The sequence below is a fragment of the Tachypleus tridentatus genome, chromosome 2 (assembly GCF_004210375.1).
Source record: "Tachypleus tridentatus isolate NWPU-2018 chromosome 2, ASM421037v1, whole genome shotgun sequence".
Taxonomy (NCBI): Eukaryota; Metazoa; Arthropoda; class Merostomata; order Xiphosura; family Limulidae; genus Tachypleus; species Tachypleus tridentatus.
Window position 1 is genome coordinate 123,858,407 of NC_134826.1, and position 16,195 is coordinate 123,874,601.

General features: G+C 31.9%; 1 protein-coding gene across 10 annotated transcripts in view; it reads left to right on the forward strand.

Annotated features, from left to right (window-relative positions):
- The window catches only part of LOC143245005 (ras GTPase-activating protein nGAP-like), a 250,976-nt gene that overhangs the window by 232,393 nt on the left and 2,388 nt on the right, over positions 1-16,195 (forward strand). For all 10 annotated transcript variants that reach the window (XM_076490726.1, XM_076490729.1, XM_076490725.1 and 7 more), the window contains 13 exons: positions 74-153; positions 2,080-2,142; positions 2,365-2,480; positions 2,919-3,067; positions 3,677-3,752; positions 4,070-4,160; positions 4,447-4,566; positions 5,131-5,459; positions 5,869-6,361; positions 11,081-11,354; positions 12,896-13,184; positions 14,159-14,291; positions 15,100-15,302. In XM_076490726.1, coding sequence (XP_076346841.1) covers positions 74-153; positions 2,080-2,142; positions 2,365-2,480; positions 2,919-3,067; positions 3,677-3,752; positions 4,070-4,160; positions 4,447-4,566; positions 5,131-5,459; positions 5,869-6,361; positions 11,081-11,354; positions 12,896-13,184; positions 14,159-14,291; positions 15,100-15,302 — 2,416 coding nt within the window. The remainder of the gene's footprint in view (positions 1-73; positions 154-2,079; positions 2,143-2,364; positions 2,481-2,918; positions 3,068-3,676; positions 3,753-4,069; positions 4,161-4,446; positions 4,567-5,130; positions 5,460-5,868; positions 6,362-11,080; positions 11,355-12,895; positions 13,185-14,158; positions 14,292-15,099; positions 15,303-16,195) is intronic.

Here is a 16,195-nt window from a genome sequence, read left to right on the forward strand (position 1 = left end):
TAAGAAAATGTTAGTAAATCTGTGGCAAAATTTATTTTTACCACTTTTCAACTCTTAATTTTTTAAAAATTAGATGACCAACACTTGACGTTCCGAGGAAACTCTCTTGCTACAAAGGCTACAGAAGCCTATATGAAGCTCCTAGGAGATAAGGTACACATTACTTTTTTTGTAAAACTAACAATAATTTTAAGTTATAAAAGTAATTTACATGATTGCTATATTTTCTACTTTTCATACTTTATGCTTGCAAGATATTGTACTGGACATGGTGTAGTGGTTAGAATGTCAAACTGCAGCTTGGAGAATCCAACATTTGAGCAGCTACAAACTCAGTAGTCATTTTATTAGTTACACCTATTTAGTACTGGCCTGAATTCTTCATGGCACAGATTCAACAAGGTTCTGGAAACATTCCTTAGTCATTTTGGTCCATGCTGACTCATTAGCATCATGCAGTTCCTGCAGATCTGTCAGCCACACATTCATGCTGTGAACCTTCCATTCCACCTCATTCTAAAGGTGCTCTATTGGATTGAGATGTGGAGACTGTACAGACCACTGAAGTCACTGTCATGTTCATGGAACCAGCTTGAGATGATGCATGCTTTGTGACATGGAGCATTATTTTGTTGGAAGTAGCCATTGGAAAATGGGTAGCCTGTGACTATAAAGGGATGCACATGGTCAGCAACAATATTAAGGTACACTGTTACATTAAAATGATGCTCATTTGGTGTTAAGGATCTTAATGTGTGTCAAGAAAACATTTCCCACACCATTGCCCAATCACCAATAGCTTGTATCATTGACACAAGGCAAGATGTGTTCATGGATTCATGCTGTTTACACCAAATTTTGACTGTACCATCTGCATGTCACAACAGAAATCTAAATTCTTCAGACCAGGTAACATTTTTCCAATGTTCAATCATCCAGTTTTTGTGATCCTGTGCTCACTGTAGCCTCATCTTCGTGTTTTAGCTGACAGAAATGGAATCCAGTATGGTCTTCTGCTGCTGTAGTACATCCATTTCAAGGTTTGATGCACTGTGCATTGAGAGATGCTTTTCTGCATTCCACTGTTGTAATGAGTGGTTATGTGAGTATTTGTAGCTTTCCTGTCAGCTTGAACAAGCCTTGCCATTCTTCTTTGACCTCTCTCATTTACAAGATGTTTTCAACCACAGAATTGCTGTTTACTGGGTGTTTTTTTGTTTTTTTACATTATTCTCTGTAAACTCTAGAGACTGTAGTGCATTAAAATACCAGGAGATCTGCAGTTTCTAAGGTGCTGGAACTACCATGTCTGGCACCAACATTTGTTCCATGATCAAAGTTGCTTAGGTCATGTGTCTTTCCCATTATAATGTTTGGTCAAACAACAAATTAACCTCTTTACCATTTCTACAGGCACAGATAGCCTAGCTGCTTTGTGCCATAAAACACTAAATCAATCAATCAATCAACCATTTCTACATGCTTTATTTATTGCATTGCAACCACATCTCTTGCTGTTTAACTATTTGCATTAAAGAACTGGTATACCAAATAAAGTGGCTACTGCATTTTCAGCTTTAGACAGCCTTCAAATGGTTCAGCAGTATGTCTGAAGTATTATAGTAGGAAAAAACCTGTTTTTGATGCATGTAGTTGGCTTAACACAAATAATCCATTTTGTAACTTTGTACTTGACAACAGTTAAACAAAAACATTGAGCTATTATAATTGAGAAGTCAGTTCTACTATTTGGTTAAGAATAATCACATTGGTGGCAATGCTATTAATTAGTTTCCCTCCCTCTAGTTAGAAGTTTTAACTTGGCCATTTAGCTCAGGTTTTATATTAAGTTAAAAATAACAAATACCATCAAGATAATAGTTAATTTCAAGTGTTGTTTAGCTTTATAGAAAATTACTTTGGAACAGCTGAATAAATTTTTAATGATATTAAGCAGTTTTTGAAGGGTATTAATGAGAAAATTGATGATACATTTATTGGTTCTTTAATTCTCGAAGATCAATGTTGAGAAAAAGTTAGGTTACAAATTGAAATATCAGTATAAACTTTTTGTTTTAGTATCTTCAAGATACACTGGGTGAGTTTGTTCGGACAATTCTAGAAGGTTCAGATGACTGTGAGGTGAGAATAGTTCTTTATTTTTATAATACATCCTTCATAGCTAGTTCAGGCCTTTTTTTATGTAATGACAGTTGGGTAGCTAATTTTTTGTAGCCTTTATTATTTAATTTATTTTTTGTTAATAACTGTTTGTAATCTCTGATATACCATATATTCAAGGATCTATTTATGTTGTCCATAAAATATAGTACTTAGTTATCTCTTGCTTTACTCTTTCGTAAGGTGGATCCCAGTAAGGTATCTAATAACGCAGTTCTCCAGCGGCACCAATCCAATCTTTTAACTTATGTAGAGATGGCATGGGTGAAAATTATCAATTCTGCCCACAACCTCCCATAGTAAGTTTTCGTATGTTTTGTATTGTTACCATTTTTATATAATTGATTTTAATCTATTATAGACATTACAGATTTTCAAAGCTATAAATATGGGAAACAGCCTTCCATCTTGTGAGGTTTCTCATGTTACTATACATGGTTCAAAAGCATCTTATTGATATTTGTATATTGTTTTTATTCAAAAGACTATTATTATTAATATTTGTAACATACAAAAGTTAAAATTGATGATTATTATTATTACCTACAATTACAAAAACTGAAAGTAACTGAGAATTAAATTATTTATTTATTTTTTTAAAAAGCCTTTAGACTCTCTTTGCAAGGCTGCTAAGTGTAGCTGTCTAAATTTGGTTACTGTTATTGCTCTAATGTGTAAATTATTGTATACAATATGGTATATTGACTATACCAATACTGGGTACTTTCTCTTCACAGTGAATTAAGGCAGGTATTTTGTGAGTATCGAGAAAGATTAGCAGCCATGGGAAGAGAAGATGTTAGTGACAACCTGATCAGTGCATCAATTTTTCTAAGGTTTTTGTGCCCAGCCATTTTGTCACCAAGTCTCTTTAACCTAACCCAAGGTACCAAAAGTTATATAGAATGGCTACAGTATTTTGAAATTATATAATTTTGATATTATATATGAAATACACATATTTATAAAAATATCCTATTGCCATTATTTCTAAAGATCTTGTTAGCCAACTTCTGATGCTGTTTGTATCGTAGAAAAACTGTAATTAATTTGTACTTTGCATCCTGTGACATGGTGAAGTGTTGCACATATCACTAATAAATTTAATCAGCATCTTCCTGGAGGGAAGGTGTGAAGTTTACAAATGTACAATGCAATTCATGCCTCAATTTCCAGTACTTGACACCTCAGATAACTGAATGTGGCTTTGCTATAAAACAAACAAATAGCTCCCACTCCATAAAGAAGCATTATTCATTAATTTACATGAGTTCAAATTAAAGACAGTGTTTAAAAATATCTTTGAATGCTATGTTAAAAATAATCATTAATAAAATGAACTCTATGTCAAGATTAAAAAGTAATTTAAATACGTTGTCAGCTAAGTCATAAACTCAATTTAAAAAAGTTATATTACCTCTTTTAGAATACATTATTACATATTTTTTAACTATTTATAAAATTGTTGTTTTTTAAATTTTGGCTTTGTTTTTAGAATACCCACAAGGTAAAGCAGCCAGAAACTTGACCCTCATCACAAAAACGATTCAAACATTAGCAAATTTTACCAAGTAAGCAAGCATTATTATCCTTTTAAAATTTTAAAATTAATTTGAAAGAAACCCCAAAGAAAAATTATGAAAATATAATCTTATCACATGATTAAGATTAGGTGCAAAAGTTTTTACTTATTGTAAGAACTGTTGTTTTTTTTTCCAAAGTAACATTCTAATAATTTAAGATATTATTTGTTTCAAAATAAGCACAAAAATTTGTACTTTAAACAGTAAACGAATGAATACTTCACATTTAAGCAAATCAAATAAATGTTTAAGCTTGAAGTTTTGTCTGATGGTAAATATTTTTATATTATTTTTTCCATATTTAGGTTTGGTGGTAAAGAAAATTTTATGGAATTCATGAACGAGTTTGTTGAGAAGGAATGGAGTACCATGAAAACCTTTCTTTGGCAGATTTCTGTAAGCTAAGATTTATCTACATATAAACTTATGAAACATATATTATTATACATGGAGGTAACAGAATTTATAAATATTGCTGTGATTATTTCCCCACCATCCAAAAAAGATATATATATATATTTGTTTAATATTCAAAAACTATCCCACTTCATCTGTAAGGTATGCAGATAATGTATTTAAACCCATATTATATCTCATATTTAAAAAAAATCTATCAAATAGTTAAAAGTGGTACATTTTTGTATTTGTTTATTTTTAGTGTATATATGTATATATTTTTTAGAGTCATCTCTCCAAGGATCACCATTCTCAGTTAGAGTTTGATGGCTATATAGACCTAGGAAGGGAACTGTCTGTCCTTCATTCCCTACTAACAGACTGTCTTTCTAGAATTAACAAAAAGGTAAAGAATTGTTTATGGATCAGTTGTGGCATATCATAACTTTTTTATGAAATAAGAATGAGGGAATAGATCTCAAATGTTAATTATTCCAAACTAAGTGTAACATATTGTTTCAAGTTACACGTAAAATTACTAGATATATAGTGAAAAGATGCTTTTTCTCTTTTGTGATCTTTAGAATGTATTTTTTTATTTTTTAATAATGCATTAAAAAGATAAAATAAGCATTTTGACTAATTATATGTTTGATGTAATTTGTTTACTATAAAGAATACTAAATACTAAAGCTGTGTTGTTTCCAAACTACATGTATTATCAGTATTTTAAATATTTTCAGGTCGTCATTCATGATACGTTTTGAAAAACTAAAGCTACATTACTTCCCAAGTTACATGTATATTCCGAATTTCAAATAGTTTTAGATCATCAGTTTTAATCTGTTTTGAAAACTAAAGCTGTATTATTTTCCAAGCCATATATATTATCATCATTTTGAAAATTTTCAGATCCTCAGTCATAACCTGTTTTTAGTTTTTTGTTTCAGCTAAAGACTTTTTTTTTCAGTGTCATTATGAACAAGTTGAGGCTTTAGAGTGCATCTTGGATGGAGTTTCAGCTGTAACGACCCAACCAACCTATTTCCGACAGATCAGTGCCCCTCCTTCAAGTGAAAAAGTGGAAGAACAGTTAGGAACAGCTTGTCAGGACACCGAAAAACCCAATTACCAAAGTCTACAACTCACAAAAATGTCGTCTTCCAACAGTAAAATGAGTGGAGAACTATCAAGTCAAATACCAAAGAATGGCTGTGTTTCCATGTTAATGTCACATCAGTTGGTTAACACAGAAAGTTCTTTACCAAAATCTCCACACAAGTCATCTACTCTACCCAGGTATTTTACACCCTTCTATGTATGACATTTTTTTTATCACTTAATATGTATTTGTAATCAGTCTGTTTTATATGCACATCTGTTGTACCCACACAAAGAACTTTAGTCCTATAACAAAATAAATTAATACTATTAAATTCTTTGATATGATAAACAATCTCATAATATAGTATGGCACAAATTAAACAAAGATATATTAAAACACATGTTATGAATGTAACAAATAGTGTCACTATATTTTTAATTGTGCAGTGTAAGTGTACTTAGTAGTTTTTATACTTGATATTACTGCATCACCTGAAAGCCACAGAAATATGTATAAAAATACAAGCTTACACAGATATGTAGCACAAAATTGAATGAAAACAGAACAGTAGTGATATTAACAAAGTTGTATTTAATGTTTCAGAAATACTTTTCTCCCAGGACCCAGTAAAAAAGCAGCACAAGACTTATCAACAGCTGATGATTATGTTTTATTCAGTGCATTAGAAAGTGACCTAAAGTCTGACCAGATGCAGTTTTCTTCCACTAAAGAGAAATCAGCATGTAGTAGTAGAGAAACACACTTCGGCAACTACTGTCGACCAAATACTGTCCTTCCACTTAAACTAACACAATCAATGTATAGTGCAACTTATCCATCAGAGTCTGTTTGTGTGGGTAAAGGAATTCAGTGTGCAGACAACAATGCTCCTTGTCCTATCATTCACCCAAATCAAGATTCAACTTATTCTTTGTCAGAGCTAAGGAGAGAAGCAGAGGGACTGAATGAAAAATTTGGTCGACCCAACAGAAAAGATTATACAGATATAACATTAGCTACAGATGATGATCCTTCAAACTCTTCTGGGGAACTGGATTATCACAACATTCAAGGAAGTCAGATGTCCATTAGTCAGGTAAGATAGGATTTCATATGAACTATGAGGCAAAGTAGGCAAAGACTGTGGAAAACAGCTTCTTTGTTGTTATTGCACTTGTAAAGGAAGAGCTGGCTATGATTGTAATGTGTGTTCTTAAGCAGTCGAGAAATCAGAGTTGACTTGTAGCTATTAGTTGGCTGTTTATACTCATGTACTGAACAAAAAGATTGGAATTTTTATTTTTGATGTCTGTTAGATCTTTTATCAAATTACTCTCTTCAGTGTCCCCCATTGAGACAGCAGTAAGTCTTTAGATTTACAGCTCTAAAATCAGAGGTTCAATTTCCTCGATGGACACAGCAAGTAGTTTAATGTAGCTTTGCTATAAGAAAACACACACACTCTCTTCCTTACAATTAAAGACAAATAAAATACAAGAAGTTAATACATTTTCTAGTTTCCAGAACAGGGTTTTGGTTTATAATAGGTAACCTGTAAACAAAACAGGTCTCCATTTTATTGAAAAATAAAAAATCCAAATGAAAAATTTTGAGTGCATTCTGCAGGTTTGCCAAAAAGAATGACTATTTTTTAATTTTCACTTTCTGTAAGATGGTTGAATAAGTTGTTATTTTATAAGTAACCCACCTTATATTAAAGGAATGTTTCTACTTATATACCATCTGGTGAATTATGGTAGATTTGCAAAATAACAAGGTATAGTTATTTTAAAACTATATCAGTTGCTACTTACACTAAGAAGATAATGATATTTAATCAGAAGACACAGTTTTATTTTTATAATGTTGATATTGCAGTCAATCTGCAAATTAAGTAAATTGTTCAAACATTTTTAATTATTGGATTATTGATAGCCAAACTTTTCCTAGTTCTTAAAAGAAAAGATGTACATGCTTAAAGGTGAATTTTAAACAAATTTAATAATTGCCTTAGAAACTGTACTTTGGTTAGGTATAATTCCTGTGTGGTTGCCATATTTTTAAACACTTTAAGTAAAAAATGAAACAAAATATGCGGGTCCTCGAACTCAAGTTCCTCTTGGTTGTTCGGCTGTTTCTGTGACATTTTACAACTATGACATAATAGTTGCCAAACACGCTTCGTTGCTCACCGACCATTGTGTTCCTTTCAGTGCTGGTGTTTTATGTAAATCTATCGGTGCTTTTTTCGGATTACATACTTTGTGAGACTATTTTTTGTTTTGATATTGCTACTTTATGTTTGTATTATGATAACATGGTTTAGTGCATTGCTTATGGTTGTAAAAACGGTTCGGCATTGGGCAAAAGTTTCTTTTCATTTCCGTGCAAGGAGAAGGAACTGGCAAGGTAGCAACAGTGGGTGCAGATGGTCAATAGGAAGAACTGGACTCCTTCACACCATGCAAAGCTTTGGCAAGATCACTTTGAATGCTCATGTTTTGTGTCGCGTCCCACTGTTTTGGATTCCGTGGGTTTCAAGCCAGGCAGGTTGAAACTGAAAACACCATAGGCAGTAGACAGGATTTGCCCCCACCATATTGTTACGAGTCATAAATACCCGGTACAATGATTGTGGAAGGGCCGAGTATTAGTTACCATAGTCAGCAAAGTATAAACAAATAAAAGCTAGTCTGTGATACCAATAATTTATAAACACCAGACAGGTTTTGAGATGCTTAAAATTGCACATGAAATAATACAGACCATATTTGTTGTCATGACTTTGGCTTACCATTCTTCCACTGGAGGTATGACTGACTTGCAACCAGCCTGGGCGCTATCAGTATCACTCACAGTTCTGCTACTCTCGCTCGTGGAAGTGTCCTCATCACTAGAACTTGTCAGATCTGTATCAATAGTAACTGTTCCAGATTCGTTCAGAGTAGGTTTGAATTGACATGGCACTACTCGACACCGTTCAGAACACAAAGTCAAAACAGACTCCGCCTCTGTTTCTCCATATGCACTGGCCACATTTATTTACATTCAGCGTGCTGGCATTGGCAGTTTGTTTGGCAACTATTACGTCACAGTACTTTTCCTAGCGGCAAACATAAAAACTAAAATGTTCAGATTACCGCTCGGAAAGGGCTCTTTCTGCACCAAGTTCTATGTTTTATTTATTAGCACATATTTTTCATAAAAAATGTGAACCTGCAAAATTAATCAGTATGAGTAGTTCTTTTGATTGCAAAGTTTTCTTTTTTTGTAAAATTCATCTTTAATAAAGAAAATAATTCTAATTGTAAGGTTAAAGAAATCCTACATATAAAGTTATATTTCAAAAAGTGGACTTAGCAGATAGACCGATGTGGCTTTGTTATAAATAAACACACACAAACACATCTTTCATAAAACTTGTAACAAAGTACTTTTTTCAAAATGTTAGATCTTAGTAACTGTTTTGTGTAGACCTAAAATTCAGATAACTTCAGTCAGAAATTTGATAGGTGTATTTGTTTGATAGGAAAGGAGATAAGTCTTTCTTGACTTATCACAATTGAAAAATATGTTACAAAGACTGATGGTTTTGTAGATGCTGCAGTAATTTAGGAGGAAGCAGTGTTTGTTCATTTTGTGCATAATGGTACATCAGCTACTAAATTAGCAAACTTCTTGCTTTTGATTTGTCTTTTATTCATGATGTATATCTTGGCATACAAATTGTCCTTTCATCATTTGGAATAAGTCTCAACACTGTGTCAAAAACAGATATGCCTGAATTTTGAGGGAACAAGTGTTAACATGGGCCACAAGTTAGGAGTGCAGGTCTTAGCATGTGATGATGTCTCCAAGCACATCTTCTGAATTGAAAAGACAGTGCTGAAGCCAAGGAAATACTGGGATCTTTTTTCAAACAACAATTGTTTTTCAGTTTATTGTTTTATGATAGATTATAGTGCTGTTCTCAGTACAATATCTCAAGCATTTCAGGCTGAAGACATGCTCATCACTGAAGTGATCCCAAGATTGACATCTGCTTTTCTTAAATTAATAAGCCTCAAATCCACACCAGGTTCAAATCTGAAGATGCTCTTGAAGAAGCACAAGGATAGGGTTTCTAAGACTTTTCTAAGACTAAAGGAAAACAGGATGAAATGAAGTGTGAACCTCTGTATAATGAAATGATTGATGAAGCTATGGTTTATATTGATATGAAGTTTGGGAAACTACAGAGATTATCACTCAGTAATTTTACTGAAGGTTTAACTTCTGCACCTAACCACATGACACTCAGGAGTTAGTGAACTATGGCAATGAGGAGTAGGAAGGAGTCCTTGACTACTATACTACACTTTTTTAGGAGGAATAGAGGAAAGCTGTCTTTAAGGAATAGTTTCATGTCATTCACCATGTACTCTAAATGTTTTTTTACTCTAAATTAGCTTTCTTTAGTCAGAAAAAAACATACTAAAAGTGATCCACTTTTACTCTCAAGTGAAGCTGTATTGAAAATATTAGATCAATAGCTCATGTGACTTTTTGTGTAGGTATGCTCAAAAAGTTTGATCAAAATTAAGTGTTTTTTGTTGAATAAATTTATACTTGTGGCTTATATTTAGATCAAAGTAGCCATCCTTATTCAGCATTGCCTGGGTATTATCTAAACAGGGGAGCCAATATATAGCTATTTTTAAACATAAATGATCAAACGGAAGTCTTGTGTTCTTGATGTTTTTTAAACAGAACTCTGCATGATGCAAGAAGTCATTATCTTTGCAAAGTTGCTGCTCTTACTCATCTCAGCTTGGCGATGAGTAGCTTATCTTTTTTTTTTTTGCTTTCAAGGCATGCTTCCCTTTCTCATTCTGTTGCTTTTGTTACATATGTCCAGCTGCTTTGGATTGACAATCAGAATTCTTTTTTTTTTTTTTTTTAAACATTTTATTCTGAGGAACATAATCAGCATCAAAAATGTTTATGATATCTAACTCATTTTCCGAAATAAAGTGAATAAAAAACAATTTATTTTTGCAGAAGCTTCATTCAGCTTGTCTATTCTACAAAGAAAGTTAGTTTTGTTTGTCAGTATACTTGGCAGCACGTGATGGATTTTTATTTTGACCCCACAGTGGCAGCAAACCTTTCTGTAAAATACACATAAATTATTCTGATAACATTTCCACTTAAATCAGTCCAAAAATATGGTCCATCTCCTGCAGAAAAAATTCATTCATTAGTAGATATTTCATATCTCATGTATTTCTTAAAGGATTACCTGGAGGTTTGGAATGTAAAGTAAAGGTTTAGTTGAGCAAATCCATTGAAAATGCTAATAACACATAATTAGTCTAGTAGGTTGTTTTAGCCACACGATATACTACTGTATCTATTGAAATCCATTTATTTCATGTTTGATAAAATTAAAGAGCAGAACAGCAGCTAATATTTTTGTGATGTATTTTATTGAACTTCAAAAGCAATAAATAAATCTAGTACATTTCACATTTATAAAGAGAAATTATGATTAAAGCTGTAGTAATCCAGTTTTAATCTCCATTTATTTTAATAAAATTTGGGCAAATTCTTTATGCACAATTACAAATAAAAATATTGTGTGCTTACTCTCTTAGACAAGTAATTTTAAAAATAATTTTTTACCTCTTAACAGGTAAATATATATTTCCTCTATATTAAACATGCAATAGATTATTATCAGTGTATTGTTTAAAAGTTTTATATGCAGAATAAGATAAAAATTAAATTTACACGTAATAAGGAAGAATGTATCAATTGGTTTATTTTGCTACAGCTTTCTACTATGGCATCATCTGGCTACCAATCTATAGCCTATAGCCAGTCCAGTTCACCTGTGGATCTGCTTCATCTGGAGTCACACACCTGCCATCAGGTAGCACCACCTCTAGCTTTCAACAATCCTATGTATCACTTTCGTAAAAGTAACAGCCCACCACATGACAACGCCAAACCCATTCAACCAAATAGAGACAGAGAATCTGTGAGCAGTTCCCTAAGTAGCAACCACAGTGTTGAAGATTTGTCTATTGTTGGCAGACCATGCTTAGGTATGTTATAAATGAGTAGTTTTATGTCTGTAGCAATACATGTATTTTCAATGTATATATTGAATTACCTTGTGAATAAGGTCATTTAACAAGTTGGCACTACTTTATGTGGATGTACATCCTACCACATATAAAGACTTATTTAAAGTGTGATAGTTACAGTAGACTTAATAAGTGGGTAGTGGTTGGGAGCTATACTAGTTAATTTAGATAACTGGATGGGACCCTTTGTACTACGATAATTTGTTTGCTGTGCTACCAGTTAGTACCTTTTTACCATAATGACGTCTAGAATGCTAACTTCAAGAGGCAAGTTTTGTTAACTTACTTACCCACAAATGGTAGTACCTTATTTTTCTTATTCTTATTTTTCAATTAATTTTTTTTTACATTAGAGAACAGTCACCTACCCACAACTATCTGCAGTAAATGGTGATATAGATGTGGAACATTGTACGCTTGAGCACCCACATCTCGCTCTCCTAATTTTTATTTCTATATATCTGCTATTTATATTGTTATTCCTTTACTTTACTTTTTTTGTGTGAGACTAGGAAATGGAGATTAAGACTGATAGACAGTATATCCCCACCTCAATGCAGGTCCTATTTTCACATTGACCTCCAAAACCTAGGATACATTTTACATCCCACATTATAGCTTGTATTTTGGGGTTCTTTCAGTTATTGCAGCACTTTTTGTTGTTTGTTTTTCTTAATAATAAACCTAAGTTAAAAATAGCTTTGTTGTAAAAAAAAGTACAACCAAGAAATGATATATTTGTCACACAATGAGTGACTAAAATATTGGCTAGTTAATTGCCTTGATTGTATTTTGATATCAGTTCTTTTAGTCACTATTTGCATAACAAATAATGTTTTTTGTTTGAGTTTCTTTTTTTTAAGGTCAAGTTATTTTTGGTTTAGATATCATATCTTTTTTTTTAAATACATATACCTTTAATAACAAAAAAATCCTTGCTAACATTAGCACTAGGCACACCCAACAAATTAATACTACACTTCATTAGTAAGTAACAGTAAAAACTTAGTCAATTCTGGCCAAAGCCTGCCAGTTAGCCAAAACCACATACAAAACTTGTATATTAGTAGGTACATTTGAAAAACCTGTATACAGTATACACACACTTCTCACATAGCAAATAATAAATAATATTGGAATACATGAAAATGATATTGTTATAAAGTTAGCACAAGCTACAGTATGCATGAGTATATAGGCTTAAATGTATGGAAAAATAAACTTATGAATTGAACTTGCAAACAAATCCATTAGCTTGGATAAAGAAGTAATAGTTGCCAACAAACAGTTAAAAATCATGAGTCTTGTGTGTTTACATGAGAAGTGAGTCCAAATTCCACTCACTGGTACAGGCGCTTTAAAATTTTACAAGCACTTTACAAGAAAACAAAAGTAATTATTTAGATTTTGTTTTAGATAAAACTAGCCTTGTAGGCCACCTTAAACTTAATTATTTACCATTATACTCAAATTGCAGTGCAATTCTATTTTACTTTTAGGAAATGCAGAGTCAGCACCAGTGGTCTCAATGGTTGTATCTCATTGTTGTCCCAATTCTTCTTCCTCGGAAGGAGACAGCTGTGAGTCCAGCCCTCCAAGAGATCGTCATGCTCCTTTCAAATCAACTGCTCCACGCACAAATCCCCGATATTCCAGCTTACATCACGTTGCATCATCGAAAATAGCATCTCATCATTGTAATACTTGTCCACGGGAGACTGGTCTTTACAGGCATAAGGATGAACGTCGAATTTCTGTTGATGTCGCCAAAATAAATGGGAAAAAAGAGTGAGTAAAGAGCTTCTAACTACAGTAGAAACAAGGAGTATCTAATGTAGTCTTCATCTCTAAGAAGATAAACTAATAACAAATACCTAAACTTGATATGTAAAATTACTAGAATTATTCGTAATGATATATATATATATAAATATACCATGTGCAATATCTTTAACTGATTGAGGAACACTTATAAAGATTGTTCTTGAATATGTTATTTTCTTTTTAAAGTTATTCATTCTTATTGAAAAGAGCTTTGGTACAGTGTCATTAAATATTAATTATGGAAACGTTTTTTAACTTTATAGTTGAAATTTTAATTATTACATATAACAGTTTCATCACAGAAAAACATCTATATTTTGACAAGGAATGATTAATTCTCTAGTTATCAGGAGTTACAGGCATTGCTGAAGATTTTACAATTATGCTGTTAACCATTGGCTAGAGAATTTGGTTGTCTCTTTTCATGAAAAAAAAGCAAGATAATTTGTTTATTCTAATTCTAATATGTCACTGAATACATAAACATAACCATCATGAATGTTAACATTTATAATAGCAAAATATTAGTGATTAAGTGACCACAAAGAAGAAATTGAATTGAATCTTGCTCTTTTAACTGTTTTGTTCTAAATGAAAAGTAAAATACTATTTGAATATGAGTTAATGTTTTTAATAAATTTTAAGACATAACTGAAAAGACAGAAAAAAACATAAATCTCAAAGATCTGTATCAATACTGCTAAACATTTAGGAATGTGTATGTGTTTGTCTTACAAGATTTGAAAATTGGGTAATTACCTAAGACTTTTAAACACTTTGTAATTGTAATATTTCTGTGTACTTATAGTTTAAATATTTCTATGCTAATTGTTTTATGTATTTTCTGCATCTTATAAAAAAAGCACAATTACTTAATCTTAATTGTTTTTAATGTGAATACACAAATTATTTTAATTATTCATCTCATTTCTCAACAGAGAGAATTTGTGGGATAGTGATTCCCAAGATTCTGCCTCTGAACTTCAAGAAGCATTGTCAAAAAAACAATCACCTCAGAGGGGGAAAGCTCTTCAAAAAAAAAACTGTAAAGTAAAGAAAACCATTGAAGAGGTATGTGCATTAAAACTATGAGTAAGAATTCATGATTATTGATAGTATAGACTTTGTAACTAAATCAGTTATAACCTGATAATTTTTTTTCTTAAAACTTGCATTCTGTTTTTTGTTTAAAAGATGTTTAAGTAAGAACTTCAGTAATCTCTGTGTTATGTGCTGTTTATCTCTAAGCCTCTAAGGTTGTAAATGTAACATGTGTACACATGAATGTTTTGGTAATAAAATTGTTCAAAAGTCTTGCAGAGGAAGCAGGATTTTTGCATAATAATAAAAGAAATCTTCAAAAAACCAGCCCAGTTGCAAGTGTACAGGTTTTAGATATTGTAATGATTAACATTGATGAAGGAAAACATAAACAATTGTGTCAAACCATCATTCCTGAACCATTTACATCTGACCATATTTTTTGTAAAAGTAAACTGTAACTACTGCTACCAAATAAATCTTTGGAAAAGATTTATCCTGTTTCACAATAGACTATTTGAGATTGACCAGTAGTAAAAGTATTACTGATATTGCTGAATGTATAGCTACATTAGGTGCATTAATATAGGGATACTGTGTACAGTGGCACTAATACTGGGATCTTAAAACATTACTGTTCTCTTAGAAGCATACCTTCCCCTGGTTTCCTTATAATGCCTTTTGAAGTTAAGATTAATTATTCCTATTGTAGAAATATGTGTAACTTCTATGTTTATGTTTAATATGTAAAAAATCATTGTAGTGAACTGGATTTGTATAACTGCTTAACAAACTGTTGATGAATTCAATAATTCCAAAGGTTCCCCTTCATTTCTAGTATGAACATGAAATAGAAAATCTAAAACATTTAATGACTGAGCTAAACAGTAAATTGAATCAGGCAGAAGAGAAGATGTCTCGACAAGAGTTCACCACAGAGCAAGTTATGGCTGACTGGCAGGCTAAGTTAGAAGCTGGTGAGGAACGTTTGAAGAAACAGCAAGAAGAAAAAGATCAGCAAATGAAAAGTATCATTACCAGGTAGATATGTGTCTTTTTCTGTGTTAAAAGGCTTTCAGAAATTATATCTATCTAAGAAAAAATAATGTCTAGAAACTTTCATATGGTTATTTATTAGATGTTGTTTTTAAATATTCTAACTATAAAAAAACTAGTAGATAAAATGAGAATGAGCTTTAAGTTTTATCAGAGGCACAAAGCATGTTGAAAATTTATATAAACATTGCATATTTCTTTAATCACTCATAATAAGTACAGTTTCTTTAAAGTGTATACAACATATCTAAGATCCATATTTGTTCTTTGTGCTAGTTTCTCTAAATACATTTTCTAAATCAGTGGTTCTCAAACTATTTTAGTCTGAGTCTTCCTTAATGTGAATAAAAAAGTTTGAACCCTCTCTACCTATAAAAAATCCTTAAAGTGTGATTTATCAATTTCAAAAAATAATTACTAATGAACTTTAATGATATTTATGAAGTACTTTCTGTATTAAGTTGCATGGTTGTCACTTAATGTGATGGCTCGGCATGGCCAGGTGGTTAAGGTGCTCAATTAGAATCCTGAGGGTTGTGGGTTCGAATTCCAGTCATACTAAACTCGTTCACCCTTTCAATTATGGGGGCATTATAATATGATGGCCAATCCCACTATTTGTTGGTAACAGAGTAGTCCAAGAGTTGTTTGTGGGTGGTGATGACTAGTTACCTTCCCTCTAGTCTTACACTGCTAAATTAGGGATAGCTAGCACAGATAGTCCTCAAGTAGCTTTGCTCAAAATTAAAAAAAAATGAAACCACTTAATGTGGCCTTTTCTTATCCATTTATATGTATTATAATTAGATCATTAACAATTCATTATGTTTGAGTTAAATTTATAGACATATGAGCAATTAAACATGTTTAATTTTAAG